At 43.1% G+C, this 21,674-nt stretch overlaps 1 protein-coding gene across 1 annotated transcript in view; it reads right to left on the bottom strand.

Moving 5' to 3' along the window:
• Nucleotides 1–21,674, bottom strand: part of LOC120995283 (protein argonaute-4) — a 67,527-nt gene that overhangs the window by 19,508 nt on the left and 26,345 nt on the right. Inside the window, exons 8-12 of the mRNA XM_040424382.1 lie at nt 20,254–20,401; nt 19,221–19,340; nt 15,295–15,423; nt 14,574–14,707; nt 106–290 (exon numbers count right to left, since the gene is read on the bottom strand). Coding sequence (XP_040280316.1) covers nt 106–290; nt 14,574–14,707; nt 15,295–15,423; nt 19,221–19,340; nt 20,254–20,401 — 716 coding nt within the window. The remainder of the gene's footprint in view (nt 1–105; nt 291–14,573; nt 14,708–15,294; nt 15,424–19,220; nt 19,341–20,253; nt 20,402–21,674) is intronic.

Genomic DNA, 21,674 nt, shown 5'->3' with positions numbered 1-21,674 from the left:
TTAAAGCCTTTATACTATGCCACTATAACCTTAAAGTAATGATGGCCTTTTTGTGATCTGGCTAGTGAATCAGTAAGATCTAAAATGAAGGCCAAAGGCTCTTACCATACACAGGAGTCTTCCCAGGAAGGATAACCACAATTAGCTGGAGACCAACATAGGTAAGTTTTAAATGTTTGAACATCGGCTCCACACTGTCTGCACCCTGTGCATATTTACAGAAGCATGGCTGACCCTGGATTGGCATCCCCGCATCTTTTGATATTTTTCTTAGCTGGTCAGTGAAGCTCCTATTGAGAAACGCAAAGCATAGATTTCACATTACAACACTGAAAAGAATGGTTCATGTATATTAACTCATTCAATTATTAAAGAGTCCAAAATGCCCGAATGCCATTTAAACTTCTATGACTTGCTTTTAAACAGACTGACAACTTCCTAAGAGCATCCCAAATCTCCACAGAAAAGATAGTGAAAATTCATCTTTAAACAATATGCCATTTTTAGGTCCAAAACTATGCAGCAGACTGTTAGATTCCATACGAAGGGTACTTTCACACTAGCGTTTTTCTTTTCCAGCATTGAGTTCTGTCCTAGGGGCTCAATACCAGAAAATAACCGATCCGTTTTTTAGCCTAATGCATTTTGAATGGAGAGCATCAGTTTAGTCTTTTTGCCTTTTCAGTACGGAGATAATACCACAGCATGCTGCAGTTTTATCTCCGTCCAAAACTCTGAAACACTTGCCAGAATGCCGGATACGGCATTTTTTCCCATTGACATGCCCCGAGAGGTCTGGCGCTTGCTTGCTCAGACCGCAAAAAATGAAAAAAAAATGCCTGATCCGTTTATCCGGATGACACCTGAGACAGATCCAGCATTTCAATGCATTTGTCAGACTGATCAGGATCCTGATCCTTCTGACAAATGCCAGTTTGCATATGTTTTGACGGATCTGGCAGGCAGTTCCGGCGACAAAACTGCCTGCCGGAATCCTCTGCCGCAAGTGTGAAAGTAACCTTAGGCAACCATATAAGAAAGAAAAAAAATATTGCTAAGTTTTTTCTACTAGGGTGACTGCAGGGATTTTTGTTGTGGTCTTTCAGTATTTTGTGAAGAATTGCTAGTTGACATCTTGAACTTTAATTTTAGATATGTTTCTAAGCCTACTTTCACACTAGTGTTTTTGTTGGATCTGGCAGGGTCCAGCAAAAATGCTTCTGTTGTTGATAATACAACCATCTGCATCCGCTATGAACAGATCCGGTTGTTTTATCTTTAACATTGCGTTTTCTATCGTGTTAGATTGTGACAAAAACGTGTCGTGCTCCCCATCCCAGGACGGAAAGCAAACCACAGCATGTTATGGTCTGCTTTTCGGTCTGGGAACGCAACTAAATGGAACGGAATGCATTTAGAAGCATTCCGTTCAGTTACGTTTTGTCCCCATTGACAATGAATGGTAACAAAACTGAAAGTACCCTAAAGGCTTTGGTTCAGTCACACTTTCAACCACAAACCTGATTTTTTTTTGCACTTTGTAATGCTTTTGAGGAAAAACTGGGATAAAAAAGGTCCATGGGTGTAAACTGTTGATTGGTATTTGCACAATACGCCAGGTGTCCTTCAGAAAATTCTTTCTGGGGTTAACAGTTAGACTAATACACTGCTCAAAAAAATAAAGGGAACACAAAAATATCACATCCTAGATCTGAGTTAATTAAATATTCTTCTGAAATACTTTGTTCTTTACATAGTTGAATGTGATGACAACAAAATCACACAAAAATAAAAAGATGGAAATCAAATTTTTTAACCCATGGAGGTCTGGATTTGGAGTCACCCTCAAAATTAAAGTGGAAAAACACACTACAGGCTGATCCAACTTTGATGTAATGTCCTTAAAACAAGTCAAAATGAGGCTCAGTAGTGTGTGTGGCCTCCACGTGCCTGTATGACCTCCCTACAACGCCTGTGCATGCTCCTGATGAGGTGGCGGACGGTCTCCTGAGGGATCTCCTCCCAGACCAGGACTAAAGCTTCTGCCAACTCCTGGACAGTCTGGGGTGCAACGTGACGTTGGTGGATAGAGCGAGACGTGATGTCCCAGATGTGCTCAATTGGATTCAGGTCTGGGGAACGGGCGGGCCAGTCCATAGCATCAATGCCTTCGTCTTGCAGGAACTGCTGACACACTTCAGCCACATGAGGTCTAGCATTGTCTTGCATTAGGAGGAACCCAGGGCCAACCGCACCAGCATATGGTCTCACAAGGGGTCTGAGGATCTCATCTCGGTACCTAATGGCAGTCAGGCTACCTCTGGCGAGCACATGGAGGGCTGTGCGGCCCTCCAAACAAATGCCCCCCCACACCATTACTGACCCAATGCCAAACCGGTCATGCTGGAGGATGTTGCAGGCAGCAGAACGTTCTCCACGGCGTCTCCAGACTCTGTCACATGTGCTCAGTGTGAACCTGCTTTCATCTGTGAAGAGCACAGGGCGCCAGTGGCGAATTTGCCAATCTTGGTGTTCTCTGGCAAATGCCAAACGTCCTGCACGGTGTTGGGCTGTAAGCACAACCCCCACCTGTGGACGTCGAGCCCTCATATCACCCTCATGGAGTCTGTTTCTGACCGTTTGAGCAGACACATGCACATTTGTGGCCTGCTGGAGGTCATTTTGCAGGGCTCTGGCAGTGCTCCTCCTGTTCCTCCTTGCACAAAGGCGGAGGTAGCGGTCCTGCTGCTGGGTTGTTGCCCTCCTACGGCCTCCTCCACGTCTCCTGATGTACTGGCCTGTCCCCTGGTAGCGCCTCCATGCTCTGAACACTACGCTGACAGACACAGCAAACCTTCTTGCCACAGCTCGCATTGATGTGCCATCCTGGATAAGCTGCACTACCTGATCCACTTGTGTGGGTTGTAGACTCCGTCTCATGCTACCACTAGAGTGAAAGCACCGCCAGCATTCAAAAGTGACCAAAACATCAGCCAGGAAGCATAGGAACTGAGAAGTGGTCTGTGGTAACCACCTGCAGAACCACTCCTTTATTGGGGGTGTCTTGCTAATTGCCTATAATTTCCACCTGTTGTCTATCCCATTTGCACAACAGCATGTGAAATTGATTGTCACTCAGTGTTGCTTCCTAAGTGGACAGTTTGATTTCACAGAAGTGCGATTGACTTGGAGTTACATTGTGTTGTTTAAGTGTTCCCTTTATTATTTTGAGCAGTGTATATAAAGCTGAGTATGTGTGTATGTACGCTAAAGGAATCCGCACTGTTGCATTTACAATCACAAAATTTGGCACAAAGGTACATTAGGTGTCCGGGAAGGTTTTAGACCAGGTCTCCGCTCTCTAGGATGTACCGTTCCTGAGATAATCCCCAAAAAAATGCATTAGCCAATAGAAGCTTGGTCACATGACCCTTATCAGGCAATAGAAACTCGCAGGCCGTTAGCCTCCACATACAGTTTTACACCAGGTTTTCATAACCCAGCCATTTTTCTTCAAAGCTGTAGGTCAGCTTTAAAGGGGCAGGGCGCTGTGGATGACATTTAAGGGGGCAGAGTGCTGTGGAGGTCACAGTTCAGGGGCAGGTAGGGTGGCCATTTAAGCCACCCTCAAAAGATGTACTTAAAAACCTCGTCCCCAGGTCCAGCTAAGCCACGCCCCAACTGGTGAGGCCATGCCCCCCATGATGCAGCCACCTGGGATTGAAAAAAAATGAAGGTAAAAATTAACTTCTGTAAGGTGCAGAAGGGCAGCAGCACAGTGCTTCTGAGAGTGAGTTATTCAAAAGGAAATCCCTGTATCTGTCCAAGCCCTGCACCGGATGGAGAACAGAGTCTGAAAGCTGGACTGTCCGGCCTAAAACCGGACCTCTGGCCATCCTAGGGGCAGGCTGCTTTAGAGGTCAGTTAAGGGAACGGTCCACTATGGAGGTCAGTGTTAAGGGGCAGATTGCTGTAGAGGATTGACCCCTGACCTCTGGAGGGGCAGAAACAGAGAAGAGGTTAAATAGCCCCCTCCCACACCATTCCCCAGTGTTTCAAAATTACTAGAGAGCCTTAAAATAAAAAAAGACTAATGCAAATATATGGTATTACTTCATACCAAACATGAAGTTAAATTTAACCTAAGGGGAGGGAATCACGTGCAGTGATTTCATGAAAACAGAATTAACGGTAAGACCAATTCCAAATTTCCATATGATCACCATGACGGCATCCATAAGATCCGCCTGAAGGACTTTGCATCCATAAGACAGGTCGGAAGACCTAGACAAATCTAGTCTATAATGTTTAATAAATGTGTGCACATTGGGCCAGATCGCAGCCCTGCATATCTCTTCCAATAAAGCACCAGCTTTCTCAGCAAAGGAAGATGACAGCCCTGGTGGAGTGAGATCTGAGGTTCTCAGGAGGATCTAGACCCTGAAGCTTGTAACAAAAAGGAAATTGTATCCTTGATCCATCTAGCAATGAAGGATTTAGAAACCTATTTTTCCCTGAGAACTGGACAAGGTGGTTATCAGTTTTCCTGAACTCTTTGGTGACCTCCAAATATTTTAGTACAACGCGTCGGACATCAGGGCATCTAGGTTGGTTGCAAAATGAGGGTATAAAGATCTGACTTCTGTGAAAGTCGGAAACAACCTTGAAGCGGAACCCCGGGTCCAGCCTTAGAACAATCCTATCGGAAATTCTAAGGTAGGGTTCTCTAATAGAGAAAGCTTGGATCTCCCCTAACCTCCTGGCTGATGTAATTGCAATTCGGAAAGCTGTCTTGAAAGATAGAAATTTAAAGGGAATCTGTCACCTTTTAGACCGCTCAGGGGTTAAAAACCTCATTTGCCCACATTACAATGGTACCTTTGTGCTGTCCCTTGCCGAAATCTTCAAAAAAATTACTTAAAACTTATGCTAATGAGGTTCGGCAAGTGCCCAGGGGCGGCGTTACTGCAGCAAGTGCCCAGGCCCCTCGGCGATGTGCCCAGAAAACCACACCTATTTTACCCCTCTGGCCCGTCCTCCTTTCCTATTATTACCATCTCCTCTCCCTCACAAATCTCGCTCCTGCGCCACTCCACACTTGTCCTGCACCTGCTGTGCCCATTATGGGCAGAGGAACAGGGAGTTGGACTGAAGGAGGGAATAATAGGAAAGGAGGGCGGGCCAGAGGGGTGAAATGGGTGTGGTTTTCTGGGCACATTGCCGAGGGGCCTGGGCACTTGCTGCAGTAACGCCGCCCCTGGGCACTTGCAGAACCTCATTAGCATACATTTTAAAAGTCTTTTTTGGAAGATCTCGGCGAGGGACAGCACAAATAAAGGTACCATTGTAATGAGGGCACAGGAGTCTAACCTGATCTGGGCGGTCTAAAAGGCTCAGATTAGGTGACGGAACCCTTAGAAGAGTTTCCTCTTAAAGGGAGTCTAAGGGGCTCGGCACAAGTCCATTAAGGACCGTGTTTAAGTCCCAGGTAGGGGCGTGAGATTTTAAAGGAAGGTCTTAATCTGGAAGCTGCCCTGATACAGTTTAATCCACCTATTGCTTGCTAAATTCGTATCGAAGAAGGTACTTAGAGTGGAAACCTGAACCTTTAAAAAGGTGGAAGGTCCAATTCCAGACCTTTTTGCAGGAAAACTAAAATTGGATACAAAGGTTTTCCAAAATTCGGGTTTATCTGCCCCGACTAGGAACAACATTTTTTCCACATCTTCAAATAGATTGCGGAGGTCACTTTTTTCCTGCAACATCTCAGTGTAGATATAACACTGTCTGAAAGTCCCTGGCATTTTAATACAGAGATCTCAGGATCCAAGCTGTGAACTTGAGTATCTCTAAATGTGGATGCAGAATTGGACCCTGAGGTAAGAGGTCGTTCCTGTGGGGCAGCACCCAAGTATCCGAAATAGTTAGCTTCTGGAGGAGGGAGAACCAACTCCTTTTCGGCCAGTAGGGGGTGATCAGAATGACAGTCACTCTTCCCTGGAGGATCTTCTGAATTACTTTCAGAATCAGGGGAAGAGGAGGGAATGCATAAGCTAACTCCCAGTCCCAAGTGAGGGAAAGAGCATCTATTTTCCAAGGATTGTCCCTTGGGTTCAGAGAACAAAATATTTTTAGTTTTCTATTTCTTCTTGAGGTAAACAGGTCTATTGTCGGAGAGCCACACCTGTCATGTTAAATACTTTTCAATGACCACTGTGTCTGATCTATTCTCTGCAGGCTGAGAATCTGCATCTTGATTTAAGGAGCCCTCGAGATGAATAGCCAACATTTACTTCCTGTCTTGGCCCAGGTAAATATCTACTTTGAAAGATGTAGAAGCTTCTTTGATCTCGTTCCTCCCTGGTGTAGGAGGAATGCAACCGTAGTCATGTTGTCAGATAGTATCTTCACGTGATGATTTCAAAGAGACCTCAAGGAGGATTTTAGTGTCTCCCAGACAGCTCTCGACTCTTGCAAATTTGAAGACTGGTTGGTTACTACTTTGTCCCAAGTACCTTGGTAATAACAGCCTCAGATTTTTGCTCCCCAACCTGTTCTGCTAACATCTATCAGGATCATTATACAGGGAGATTTGTTCCAAACCAGGAGAGAGAGAGATGTTTTTACAAAACCCGGCATCAGTAACTTCCGGTCTAGCGATCTTAGCAGTTTGTCCCATTGTTGTAAGATCCAGACCTGCATGGTGCAATAGTGGGATTGACACCATGCTACCGAAGAAATACAGGAGGTTAGAAAACCCAGTATGCTCATTGCTTCTCTTCTAGAGCAACTCCTCTTTTGGAACAGTTTCAACTTCTGTCTGAAGGCATATATTTTGTCCTGAGGAAGGTAGGTAGTGTTTCTGCGAGTCCAAGACCATTCCCAGAAATTTTACACTTTTAGAAGATTGGAGACAGGATATTCCTGGGTTCATCACCCAACCCAAGGTCTGTCAGAAGGGATAAAAATATTCTTAAATTGGAAGTTAAATGATCCACTGAATAGCCAATGACCAGAAAGTAGTCTAGGTATGGTACTAGAATCAGGCCCTCCTGCCTCAGATAAGCAACCACCTCGACCACTAGTTTGGTGAATATGCTTGGAGCAGAGGAAATCCTGAAAGGCAGTGCTGTGAATTGGTAATGAAGAATCTGACCCTTTGTATCCCTGATTGCAAACCTTAGGAACTTCTGGTAACTCTGATGAATAGGAACATGGTAATATAAGTCTTTTAGATCGACTGCACATAACATTATTAGTGTAATGATGGATTTCAGCGATCCCATCCTGAACTTTCTGCATACGATAAATCGGTTTAGACTTTTTAAATTTATTATAGTACGAAAGGAGCCCTCTTTTCCTCACTAGGAATAGTGTTGAGTAGAAGCCTTGTTCTCTTTGAGAAAGGGGAAAGGGACTACTACCAGTGTTATCAAATCTCAAACTCCTAGCACCACATTTTCATGGGATCTTCTGGAACCTAAGTTGGTGATCAGGAACTTTTTTGGGGTGGGGGACAGTAGAAAACTTTTGTATCCTGATATTTCTAGGGTCCAAGGGTTTGATGTTATATTTTCTCAGGGAACTAGAAAATTCTGCAGTCTCCCCCCTATTCTGGAGTCATTGTCTGTCGCCAGATTTACTTTGGGGATTAAGGAAGAAACCCCTTCCTCTAGCCCCCTTTGGGTAGCACTAAAGGCACGATTTTTCCTTGCCCCTGTAGGACTTGTCCTGACTAGAATAGGGGCGAAAAGGAAATTTCCTTTTGTATGGCCCATTTTTTATCGGCCGCTTTCTCCAGAACCTCATCAAGAATTGGCCAGAAAACGTATTCTCCTGAGAAGGGGATAGAGCAAAGATTTATTTTAGAAGTCTTATCCAAAGAGCTCTGCAGGCTGCATTTGATAAGCTTGCATCTCTGGCAGAAAATCGAACAGATTCTACAGATGCATCTGCCAAAAAAACTGTTGCAGATGTTTATAGGAGGAATAAAAGCTAGTATTTCCTCCCGTGGCGTTTTACTTGTAATGTGATTTTCTAGCTCGTTCAACCACAGATACATGGATCTAGCTACTGACGTAACAGCTATATTTGCTTTAAGACTGAACATAAAGGCCTCCCATGATTTCCGCAAAAGGCTATCTGCTTTTCGTTCCATCGGGTCTGAGTTGAGAAGCATCTTCAAATGGAAAATGTCTTTTTGTTGACTTTAGCCACTTGAACATCAATTTACAGAACATCGTCAAATAATTTGGATTCAGAAGGATTGAACAGCAGACTGTTCTTAAATTCTTTGGAAATGCCCAGCCTTTTCTCAGGATCAGACCACTTCCATAATCAACTCCTTAACGTTCTCGTTTATTGGGAACACACTGGCACGTTTAACTCCAAGTCCAAACAATTCTTCCTGTGACACCTCTCCCTCAGATAGGGGTTCCTTATCAGCCCATTGCTTGGAAGACTTGACATCTACCACGCATTTGGAATCAGAGGAGGACACTACCCTCATTTTCGGTCGCTTAGGGGGTTGAGGTCCCTGGGTCGTTTATCATAGTTGACATGCAGGACCGTATTTCTTCCTGAATCATGGTTCTGATACAGTCCATAAGTGATGGTTGCTCCTCATGAAAATTAGATATGCAGTCCTTGCAGAGTTTTTTTTTTTTTACATATGACTCGGGTAATCTCTGGAAGCAAGAGCTACATTTTAGAGGCTTATTAGCTTTCTTCTGCGCCTCCTTTGCCTAAGGATATGAAAAAAACTACCTCGTCAGGAGGGGGATTTAACAGAGCATGGTGGAGACACCCATGTGCAAAGAAAAAAAAAGAAAGCCAAGACTAAGTGCTCCCATATTTCTATGCGCATAAAATACACCGATCTACAAAAAAAAAAAAATTATATATATATATATATATATATATATATATATATACACATACACAGGGAGTGCAGAATTATTAGGCAAGTTGTATTTTTGAGGATTAATTTTATTATTGAACAACAACCATGTTCTCAATGAACCCAAAAAACTCATTAATATCAAAGCTGAATATTTTTGGAAGTAGTTTTTAGTTTTAGCTATTTTAGGGGGATATCTGTGTGTGCAGGTGACTATTACTGTGCATAATTATTAGGCAACTTAACAAAAAACAAATATATACCCATTTCAATTATTTATTTTTACCAGTGAAACCAATATAACATCTCAACATTCACAAATATACATTTCTGACATTCATAAACAAAACAAAAACAAAATCAGTGACCAATATAGCCACCTTTCTTTGCAAGGACACTCAAAAGCCTGCCATCCATGGATTCTGTCAGTGTTTTGATCTGTTCACCATCAACATTGCATGCAGCAGCAACCACAGCCTCCCAGACACTGTTCAGAGAGGTGTACTGTTTTCCCTCCTTGTAAATCTCACATTTGATGATGGACCACAGGTTCTCAATGGGGTTCAGATCAGGTGAACAAGGAGTCCATGTCATTAGATTTTCTTCTTTTATACCCTTTCTTGCCAGCCACGCTGTGGAGTACTTGGACGCGTGTGATGGAGCATTGTCCTGCATGAAAATCATGTTTTTCTTGAAGGATGCAGACTTCTTCCTGTACCACTGCTTGAAGAAGGTGTCTTCCAGAAACTGGCAGTAGGACTGGGAGTTGAGCTTGACTCCATCCTCAACCCGAAAAGGCCCAACAAGCTCATCTTTGATGATACCAGCCCAAACCAGTACTCCACCTCCACCTTGCTGGCGTCTGAGTCGGACTGGAGCTCTCTGCCCTTTACCAATCCAACCACGGGCCCATCCATCTGGCCCATCAAGACTCACTCTCATTTCATCAGTCCATAAAACCTTAGAAAAATCAGTCTTGAGATATTTCTTGGCCCAGTCTTGACGTTTCAGCTTGTGTGTCTTGTTCAGTGGTGGTCGTCTTTCAGCCTTTCTTACCTTGGCCATGTCTCTGAGTATTGCACACCTTGTGCTTTTGGGCACTCCAGTGATGTTGCAGCTCTGAAATATGGCCAAACTGGTGGCAAGTGGCATCTTGGCAGCTGCACGCTTGACTTTTCTCAGTTCATGGGCAGTTATTTTGCGCCTTGATTTTTCCACACGCTTCTTGCGACCCTGTTGACTATTTTGAATGAAACGCTTGATTGTTCGATGATCACGCTTCAGAAGCTTTGCAATTTTAAGAGTGCTGCATCCCTCTGCAAGATCTCACTATTTTTGACTTTTCTGAGCCTGTCAAGTCCTTCTTTTGACCCATTTTGCCAAAGGAAAGGAAGTTGCCTAATAATTATGCACACCTAATATAGGGTGTTGATGTCATTAGACCACACCCCTTCTCATTACAGAGATGCACATCACCTAATATGCTTAATTGGTAGTAGGCTTTCGAGCCTATACAGCTTGGAGTAAGACAACATGCATAAAGAGGATGATGTGGTCAAATTACTAATTTGCCTAATAATTCTGCACGCAGTGTATATATATATATATATATATATATATATATATATATATATATATATATATATATATATCCCACAAGAGGAACTTACAGGAGGCAGCGCTGGGGCATCAAGCTCCCTAGGACTTTGCAGCTCAGGGCCCGACATATTGAGACAGTATCACTCTACTCACTCAAACCTCAGATCAGCATTTGTCCGTGGCTCCCTGCTGTTCTTTTATCCTGCTGCCGCCTGCTCCTGTGAACTTCCGGGTCATACCACATGACCGCCGTGACGTCATGCGTCTACAGCTTGCCTGCACGCCGGACGCACTACCAGCTCAACCCACAGGGGAAGAGAAGGAGCCAGCAACCCAGGAGCAGGCTCCGAATATACCAGAGCGAGCCCTCCCGATTTCCCCAGCCCAGCATTAGCACGTGGCTGCCAGCGGACTGGGGAGCTCAAAGAAATGAACTGAGCTTAAGGTAAATAAGAGACCGTTCCTACAGGTCTCCCAGGAAAAAAATAAAAATAAAACTAATTTACACTTCATCTCCGTGATGTGCAGGGAGACTCTTCTCTGCCCCTGCCCTCAGCAGGGACAAGAAACAATGGGGAATGGTGGTGGCAGGGGGCTATTAAACCTCTTCTCTGTTCCTGTCTCTACAGAGGTCAGGGGTCAAACTCCTTGTGATAGTCATGGTGATATGGAAATCACTGTTAAGGAAATGGGGTACTGTGGAGGTCACTAATAAAGGGGCAGACTGTTGTGGAGGTCACTGTTAAGGTGGTGGGAAGCTGTGGAGACCTTTTAAGGGGGCAGGGAATGGTCCGTAATGGAGGTCAATGTCAAGAGGGCTGGTCTTGTGAAGGTCACATTTTAAGGGAACGGAGCTCTGTGGAGGTCAGGTCCTTTTGCTAGTACTAAATAAAATTAAATATGTAAAAGAGGTTTTGTGACTTAAAAATTTGGCTACATCGAACAAGATAGGCCGCACTCACCATTTTAACCCCTTCCCGTCACATGACGTAATAGTAAGTCATGGCGGCAAGTGACTTGCCGTATTCTAACATACTATTACGTCATGGTGATCGGGCGGACACAGAAGCCGTGCGCACCCAATCACTGCAGGGACCCGGCAGTCCCTGATAGCCGGGCCCCTGCTGTATCCGCCAGCATCACTGTAAAAGCCGATGCCAGCAGATTAACCCCCTTCTATGCCGCGGTCAGCGCTGACCACAGCATAGAAGGTGCTGTGGCGGGGACCAATGGGTGACCAGGCAGCCCGATGCCATGCACAGACTGCCTAATGCCTTGCATGGCATCAGGACCTGCCTTCTACGTGGACGGAGAAGATCCAGCCTCAGGTTGGGTCTCCTAAGCAACCTGTTAGTGTATTACTTTGTGTACTACACTAACAGGCAATGCATTACAATACACAAGAAAAAAAAAACACATAATAGGTTTCACCGTTTCCGTAACGACCAGCTCTATAAATATATTACATGATCCACCCAGTTCAATAACCAAAAAATAAAAAACTGTCAAAAGCCAATTTGTCATCTTGCATCACAAAAAATGAAACACCAAGTGATCAAAAAGGCATATGTCCCATAGAATGGTACCAATAAAACAGTCACCTCATCCCGCAAAAAATTAGCCACTACATAAGAAAAATCGCTAAATAAAAAAATATAGCTCTCAGAATAGGATTTTTTAACTTCAAAAGAGCTATTGTGTTAAAGTGTAAAACTTAAAGAAAAAGGTATTGCCACGTCCATAACGATCTGCTCTATAATGACCTAACTTCTCAGGTAAAAATACATAAAAACTGTGCCAAAACCACAAATTTTTTGGTCACCTTGCCCCATAAAGCGTAATAATGAATGACCAAAAAAATCATATGTACCCAAAAATGGTGGTAAAAACATCAACTCTCCCTGCAAAAAACGAGCCCCTGCACAAAACGATCAGCAGAAAATCAAATATGGCATTCAAAAAATGGACACAAAATTTTTTATTTCAAAAATGCTTTATTATGTAAAACTGAAAGAAAGTAGACATATTTGATATCATTGAGTCAGTAACATGCTCTATAAAAATAGCACATAATGTACCCTGTCAGATAAATGTTGTAAAAAATAAACTGTACCGAAACAGCAATTTTTTGGTTACCTTGCCTCACAAAAAACGTAATAGATAAAATAAAAATCATATGTACTCCAAAAAAGTACCAATAAAACTGGCACCTTATCCCGTAGTTTCCAAAATGGGGTCACTTTTGGGGAGTTTCTACTGTAAGGGTGCATCAGGGGGGCTTCAAATGGGACATGGCATCTAAAAACCAGTCCAGCAAAATCTGCCTTCCACAAACCATAAGGCGCTCCTTTTCTTCTGCGCCCTGCTGTGTGCCCTTACATCAGTTTACGACCACATGTGGGGTGTTTCTGAAAACCGCAGAATCAGGGTAATAAATATTGAGTTTTGTTTGGCTGTTAACCCTCGATGTGTTAAAGAGAAATGGAAAATCTGCCAAAAAAGTGAAATTTAGAAATTTCATCTCCATTTCCTTTAATTCTTGTGGAATACCTAAAGGGTTAACAAAGTTTGTAAACTCAGTTTTGAGTAACTTGAGGGGTGCAGTTTCTACAATGGGGTCATTTATGGAGGGTTTTCACTATGTAAGCCCCACAAAGTGACTTCAGACCTGAACTGGTCCTTAAAAAGTAAGTTTTGGAAATTCTTAAAATTTTAAGCATTGCTTCTAAAATTGTAAACCTTCTAACGTCCTAAAAAAAATAAAATGACATTTACAAATTGCCAATATAAAGTACACATATGTGGAATGTTAAGTAATAAATATTTGAGGTATCACTGTTCTAAAAAGGTAGAGAAATTTAAATTTTGAAAATTTTAAATTTTTCAAGATTTTTGGTAAATTTGGGAAGGTGAACTATACTGACTAAAATGTATGACTTCCAGAAGAAAGGACTGGCACTCGCTGAAATTGATACTTTCTTCTTATTTATTACCACATGAAGGAACAAGTAAGTGTCAAAGACTCGACTAGTCGAAATGCATCACTTATTTGTTCCTTCATGTGGCAATAAATAAGAAAAAGTAGTATCCATTTCAGAGAGTGCCGTTCACTTCTTCTGGTTTGCTGGACGCTGACCCTGACATGTGCACCGCATATGAATATTGAGTGCCGGCTGTTCTTCCTTATCAAATTTATGACCGTCATGAAGTACAATGTGTCACGAGAAAACAATCTCAGAATGGCTTGGATAAGTAAAAGTGTTCGAAAGTTATTGCCACATAAAGTGACATGTCAGATTTACAAAAAAAATGGCCTGGGCAGGAGGGTGAAAACTGGCTCGGGGTAGAAGGGGGTTAATCCCTAGCAGCAGGGATTAAACTAGTGAGCATGCCTCCTTTTGTCATTTTATCACAATTCCTAGTGGTGGGCAAATTAAGTAAAGTCGGAAAACACTACTTATTTAGCAATTAGATGTTAAAGGGGTTCGCTGGGCATGTCGGATAATCCCTATACGATACTAACCTGTGGAAGTTTTTTTATTTATTTATTTATTTCAAGATATTACCTACCTCTTCCTCCAATGATGCCGCAGTGGCACAGGAACTGGATGTGGGCTCTTCTGCCCAGGTCCCGGACACATTCCATCGGGACCCATGCAGAACAGCCTGCATCAGTGCAGCAGACGGCGACATCGGATGAGCAAGGGATGGGCAAGACCTTCCTTCCACATGTTAGTATCAACTACAGATTAGGTAAAATACCCAGACAATTCCTTTAATTCTTCAGAATGTAGTGGAAAAGTAATTTTTTCCCAATGCCATTTCATGTTTCTGTAAATCCGGGTTCTGCACTTATCTAGCAGAACAAACCACACATGGTAAATGCTGAGAACTGACTATACTGTAACTAGTTGCTAACTACATCAACAACTGCAAAGTGCAGTTTACTACCCAAAAAAACTTCTCCGACACTTGGCCCACCATTGTTAAATAGAACAAACAAAAGATGCAAATGAAATCAAGCAATGGTTGTCTGCACTACTTGTCAATATTAACAGGATAAGCTCAAACTCACTTTAACAAGTCCTCTCTGCATTGTTTCTGAGGTGCAAAGCAAGCAACGGCCCAAACCTTGATTTCAATGCCAGCATAGAACTGCTTCCCTCTCATGTCCCAGACACCCTGGTTTGGAGTAGCCACAGTTTTATTCTGGAGAAAAAACAAAAAAGCAGGTATCAGTGTGCAAATAATGTTTAAGCAACCAATAAATATTTCCTCTTAACGTCATGCAGGACATTAGGTTTTGTCTAGACTAAAGAACCAATGTAGCCGAATAGAAAGCATTAACAGAAAACCACTAATCTATTTTGTTATTTTTTTTTACATTTTGGGTGACGTATTTTTATTAATTTATAAAATCTTGAAATATCCAGTTTTCACACTGGCCACAAGGGAAGTCAAACTGTTGCTTCCAGGTTCCTGTTCTCTCCCAATCTATACAACAAAGCTGACAAGTGGAGGAGCAGAAATATCCCATCATCCACCATTTTATTGTCAGCACTATTGCTTTGCTAGAGGCCTAAATAGCAACACTGTATACATAGAGAAGGCTCTGTATACATCTCCCTTGTCACTCCTGCTGTCCTACATTTCCTTTAGCTGCCATAAAGAAAGCACACCATGCTTTGGGGGGGGGGAACAAAAATAAAAAAAAACATTTCCTTTTTGCCTACTTAAATCTGATAAACTAAAATTAAATGCGTGAAATATTCATTTAGAGTAATGCAAATTCTTACCCGGCCACCATACTGAAGCATGGGAGCTGGAAGCACCCTGCCAGTGAGCTCTGTCATTTCATTATGTACAACTATGCCAAACTCCTTCAGATATGGGTCTGGTCCTCCCACCATGCTATTACTCTTCACCTGTAGGAATAAAATCATACATCACATGTGACAAAACAACTTTCAGCACTAACGTTCTATCATTTTGGACAACACGTCAGTCTGTGCAGCTCCTGAATGTTCTCGTTGCTAGCTTGGGAACCCATGCACAAACATTTCCTTGAGCGTAAATTTAAAAAAAAACTACCATGTTTGATATATACACAAGACAGATGAGACTGACACGCTAAAATTAAAATAAAAAAATGGAAAACCCATCTCACTATGTTCATTGGGGAACACAAGAGACAGTGAGCATCGCTGTGACCCTCCACCAGACATACACCTTCTGCAGGAACTGAGCTACTCAGCTTGAACCCAAGTAGGAGCAGCCAGGAGAAGCCAACCAAAGATAAATCACAAAAAAGGAGAGAAAAAGTTCAGATGGGTCATAACCACACACAGTGGTACCCATCTTCTAAACAAGCAAAACTACTTGAAGGTAGCAGTGTCCCTGAAGGACGTAGCAAGAAAAAGGATTTTACAGGAGAGAGTCAAAAACATTGCTTCCTCGCTCGTGACATACAGGAGACAGTGGGATGTTCCAAAACAGTACCAGAGGGTGGGAACAAAGAGCCGTAGCCCTTCCAGAAAAGCTGTTTAGCCAGTAACCGAAATGCATCAACTGATGTAATTAGGGAAACTCAGAATGAAAGCAGTCTGATACCCGAGAGAATGACTCTGTATGCTGCATGGAGAAAGGGTTAGAGTCAGAACTGCTGGAGAAGACTAAGATCTAGGTGAAGGATGAGCAGAACTCTAAACACACCTTTGGAAGAATGAGAGCCAAAAAGCTGCCCCACAGGCACATGTCCATGTGAAGAAACCAAATAAACAGGCTAAGCCTGAGAATTACTATGTCCATTGCAAAGAAACTTTGAAGGAAAGCAGGGACAGAGTACGTTAAAGCCCTCCCAAAAAGACACCCAGTAGAGCATATCTACTAAATAGATGGCAGGTTCCTGAACAAGGAAGAAGACCACAGTTCTGATCAGGGACCAGCAGTTAAGTGGAATGGTGCCCTGGTGGGGATGGGTTGTGGTGGGGGGTTTAGAATACTTACCTTTGCGTCACTTTCTGCCCCTCTGTCATGTCCAGCTGGGTCACCATTTTCAGTGTGCTGCCCCTTGGGGCAGGAAGCTACATGAGAAAACATGGGGGACTTGAAAGATAAGGTGACTTGCTGGTGGGGGCCAGCGGATTTGCCATCTATCATCCCTCCTTGCCTTCCAGAGGTAGGGAACAAAGAGCAAGCTTGGTGACTCGCTGGTCCCCCAACTTGAGTGTGACATTTCTCATTAGAAGATGAAGCAAAAAAGTAAAAAAAGGTAAAAATATATATCAGACCTGTCCTGTCAGAGCCTGCAGGAGGGGTGTACAGGGGGTATGGCTGGTAGGTGGTGCCCCCTGTGACACTAAAGAGAAATATCTATAAACTACACAAAATTCTGACTTACTGTATCTCCACAAAAAAAAAAACAAAAAAAAAACTGAAGTCTTTCTGCCGTTTCTAAAACAAGTAGCTGCTCCTTTCAAACATAGGCTTTAAGGGGTTGTGTCAAAAGACAACTTGTGTCATAACACAATTTGTTGGAGGAAGATATGGCCAGCCAGTCATTGTGGTATCAAGTATTACTGGCAGACATTCATTTTAGCAGCTCAAGTCTCACTGAATGGGATATAAATATATCTACATACACACAAACCTATAGAATCTGAACACCCATAACATTAAAAACACCTCCCTAATATAGTTAGGTCCACCTTTTGTCATCAAAACAGTTCAGACCCATCGAGGCACTGGCTCCCATAAGACCTTTAAAAAGGTGTCACGCAGTATGTGGCACCAAGGCATTGGCTACAAATTCTTTAAGGGCGTTATGCAAAGTTTAGGTCCCAACTTATCGGGAGGGGGTTGACTCCTGGTGGTCACAAGAATAAGTATCCCACTACCTTGTCTGAATGGATCATGCGCATAGCCACTATTGATTCTCAATCGGACTGCTGAAGATCACCAAGCTCTATACTCCACCATCTTTAGCAGCCCAATACAGAATGGAGGCGCAGCATTTTTATCACTGCATTATGCATATCTTAGGCTACAATCGTTTTTCCAATTGGTCTTTGTTACATCTTTTCAAAAGTTTGCTAGCTACACTAACCTTCAGGTCTCAGTGACTCTGCCGGCTGTTCAGTCCTCAGTAAAATCTTCTCTGATAGCTTGATCTGTAGCCCTTATGTCTCTGACCCAGTCATCGAGCAATCATAATTTGTCAAAGTTGGACCAACTCAAATATTGGAATCATTAAGGGGGTTATCCCATGAAAACTAACCTACCTACAAGACAGGTGATAAACAGATCGTGATTGTCTGACTGCTAGGAGCCCCCACGATCCAGAGAACTTGGGGTCCTCAAGTCTCCTCTCTGAATGCAGTAGTAGAGCACATGTTGGTCCCCTGCTCCATTCACTTCTATGGGACTGACAAAGTGCTGTCAGTCAGTCCCATAGAAGTGAATGCAACAGTGAATCAACATGCACACTACCGCTCCATTCAGAGAGGAGACTCTAGGACCCCACTTTATCTGGACCATGGGGGAGGTATCAACCATCTTGTGAAAAAGTGATAAATAATTTTCATGGGATAACCCTTTTAATAAAAAACTCCAAACTTCAGGGATCTCAAGTCTCCCTGAAGTTCAGGGAGTCTCCCTCTATTAGATAGCGGCTCCCTGACACCCACATGAGACAATATAGGTTTACTGATAGCAGAGCAGAGAGATGAGAGAAGTGACAGGACAGAGTTTAGATTACAGGTTGAATTAACCCTTTAGGGTCAAATTGGCTTCTCAATGAGATCTATATGTTAAAGGCATCCCTTCTTCTGTCTCATTCAGTAGCTATAGAACTATTGAGAGAGATGTATTTTTTTAAAATACATTTACACATTTAACCCTCCATTTTAATTATATTATTTACCCCAGTGTTAAATTCACCCACCCTGGATGCTTGTTTTTTTCCTACAGTGGGGTAGATAATTACACACAGGGTTTTAAAGAATAAACTTCCTGACTCAGACCAAGAGCCGACTCAGCAAGTGAATCGAAGCATCCGCGCAACCTAAGCTTCGGTTCACTTGCTTCTTGTCAGCTCAGCGAATGAACCGATTCATGTGAAAGATCCGAACTTCCCATCTCTAGTTTACTCGCAGTAAACCTTTCCGGCAACCTGTAGCAGTGTCCCCTTCTCGGCGCGTGCGCACAGTGCAAGAAGCCGATGCCAGCAGTGCACACGTGCGGGATCTCGAGGAGGGGGAGGGAGAGGCGGCACTGAGGAGTAGAAGGCGGTGCTGGGCACGAACGGCGATGCGTGCGGCCGGGCACCATGCATCCACAGACCTCCCCTGCTTGGGCACCTTAATTCAGTGATTGACAGGTTAGTAAAACCTGTTTTTCCGCAGAATAAAGCCACAAATAGCTTTTATAAGGCCACCTTAGAAATCAGAATGCTACCCTGGACATGAGCAGATGTTTAGCTCACAGGGCTTATAGGTGATGACAGAATCCCTTTAATCATATACATAAATATGATAATTTGGGGCAGGGTAATGAGCCCAGTCCTCCACACCATAGAGCAAAGTGTGCAGATACTGCATATGTTTGGAAAATGTAATAAAAATTTCGTGAAAGAAAACCTCCCTGAAATGAGAAGTGCACCTCCCTGAAATGAGTTTTTGCAGGTTGGGATGTCTGAAACTTGTATAACTACAGAAGCACTCACCAGTCTGCTGATCTCTTCCTGCCTGTCTGGGGCTGACCTGGCAGTTGCTTTTATCATAGTGGAAGTCTGGTTATCAGTCAGTTTCTTGATGCATCGTTGTCCAGCCACAATGTTACAGACCTGAAAAAATTAACAAATAACCCATTAGCCGTTTAAGAACTGCTATATACGACTAAGGCCTATGCACACAACTGTAAATCACGGATCCTAGACTTATGCATGCCGACTATTTTTACTCCTGTAGCAATGTCCTGTTTTGTCCACAAAATAGAGAAGAACATGACATTTTATATTTTTTTGTGGGGTGTCAAATAGACATACAGATGTGGACAGCACACTGTGTACAGTCTATCTTTTGCAGCCCCCTTAAAAATTAACGAGTCCGCATCTGATCTAAAAAATAAAAAAAAAAAAGGGGATCAGATGTGGACTGAACATACAGTCGTGTGCATGAGGCATCAAGACCTAGGACAAATTATTCCCTGCTATTGCAGACGGGACACAGAGGCAGGCTCCTGTTTAAGCAAACTGTCTTCGAGCTAGTCACAGAAAAGTAGGAGAAAAAAGGGGTGACATGAATAGTACAGCATCATAACTAGGGACGAGCAAAAAGACTTCGATTCGCACACTTCGTTGCAATACTGCACGGAGCAGGAGCTCTGTACAGTATTAGAATGTATTGGCTCCGATGAGCCAAAGTTATTACTCTGCAAGACTTGGTGTAGTAACTGAATTACTGTAAAAACCTTGATACCGAACTCTGGTTCAGTTCCAAGGTACAATTTTGAACCGAACCAGAGTTTGGTATCAAGGATTTTTACAGTAATAATTTACAAAGTAATTATACGAAGTCTTGCGAGACTTCGTGAAGTAACAACTTCAGCTCATCGGAGCCAATGCAAAAGTTTTATGTCAATAGACTTTGAATGAAGCATCAGAAGACTACTCACTCATCCCTAATCATAACCATTTTCAATCCCATTAACTAATATAACTCACCTGAATGATTTCTAGTTTCAATTCAAGCACTTACCTCAAGGGGTAGATAGGTGTGTTTCTGCTCTTGGCCCACTTGCAGACAAGGTAAATGAGGATATTTTAACTGCAAACTGTATTTCTGCTTGAAGTATTGAGCCACTGTACACTCCATTGCCTGGCCATTCTCTAACTGCAAAGGAAAACTTCAAGGGAAAAACAATGGGGGAATTATGAAGAGAATTTTTGAAGTCAGTTTATCTTGACTCTACGTGGTCCTAATTGGCATGCAGTTTGCTCATTTTGGCACACCTTAAAACAAAACCCTTTGGTCTATAGATTTTAACTCCAGATTTTTTTTAACCACTGGAGTACGGCTACAGGTTAGCTTGGTACTTTTAAAAAAAGTTTTATTTGATAATATTCAGTACACAATCAACACCTTAGTGACTAAGGACTTACTATGTAAGTCATGATGTGGTGTTAGTTACCACATCATGAAGTGCACAGTACATCATGAGATTGAAATGTCACCGCAAGTACACTTGCGATAACACCGGCATCTAAACGGGTACTACGGACAGCTGAGCTGTCCGGGCACCTGGCAGGGAACTAATCACAGAGGTCCCTGCTTTTGGATTGCTGCAATTGGTCAGTCAGATTTGACTGACCAATCGGAGCATTCAGCAGCGCAGCTCCAATCTCTGCGTGTCGAGGAGATCGGGGCTGCGCTGCCGTGTTCACTGGGCCCTGATCGCTCCCCCCCCCCCCCCCCTCAGAATGGCAGAGCGGGACCAGGTAATAATGTGGGCCCGACGCCCCACCCCTCCCCCACAATTTTTCAGGATCGCCGAGCAGTAGTAGATTGTCAGCTGTAACATACTGCCGACATCGGTGCTGGAGCTCCCTCCTTCCCCCCTCCCATCTGGCCGCTGCTCTGCTGTGGCAGCATTCCAATGGTTACCATGGCAAACGGACGCATTACACAGGCAGGAGCCTGATCAGGCTTACTGTGAATGAAAATACAGTGTACTGCAGTGTATTGTAGAGCCATCAGACCCACTGCCTCTTCAAGAACCAAGTGGGTCTGAGTAAAAAAGTTTAAAAAAAATATTTTTTTTACATTTTCCCATATACGCACATTTAGAATTGGGTAAAACTTAACAAAATAAAATACCCTAAACCTGTTTGGTATCGCCACGGCAAACATCCATTCTTTGGTTACCTTGCCTCACAAAAAACAATATAGCGTGATTAAAAAATCATATGTACCCCAAAATAGTACCAATAAAACTGTCACCTTATCCTGTCGTTTTCAAAATGGGGTAAATTTTTGGGAGTTTCTACTGTAAGGGTGCATCAGGGGGGCTTCAAATGGGACATGGCATCTAAAAACCAGTTCAGCAATATCTGCCTTCCAAAAACCATATGGCGCTCCTTTTCTTCTGCGCCCTGCCATGTGCCCTTACATCAGTTCAC

The sequence above is a fragment of the Bufo bufo genome, chromosome 3, assembly GCF_905171765.1.
Source record: "Bufo bufo chromosome 3, aBufBuf1.1, whole genome shotgun sequence".
NCBI classification, from domain to species: Eukaryota; Metazoa; Chordata; class Amphibia; order Anura; family Bufonidae; genus Bufo; species Bufo bufo.
The sequence above is the reverse complement of the archived record's forward strand: the minus strand, read 5'-3'. Positions and strand labels throughout refer to the sequence as shown.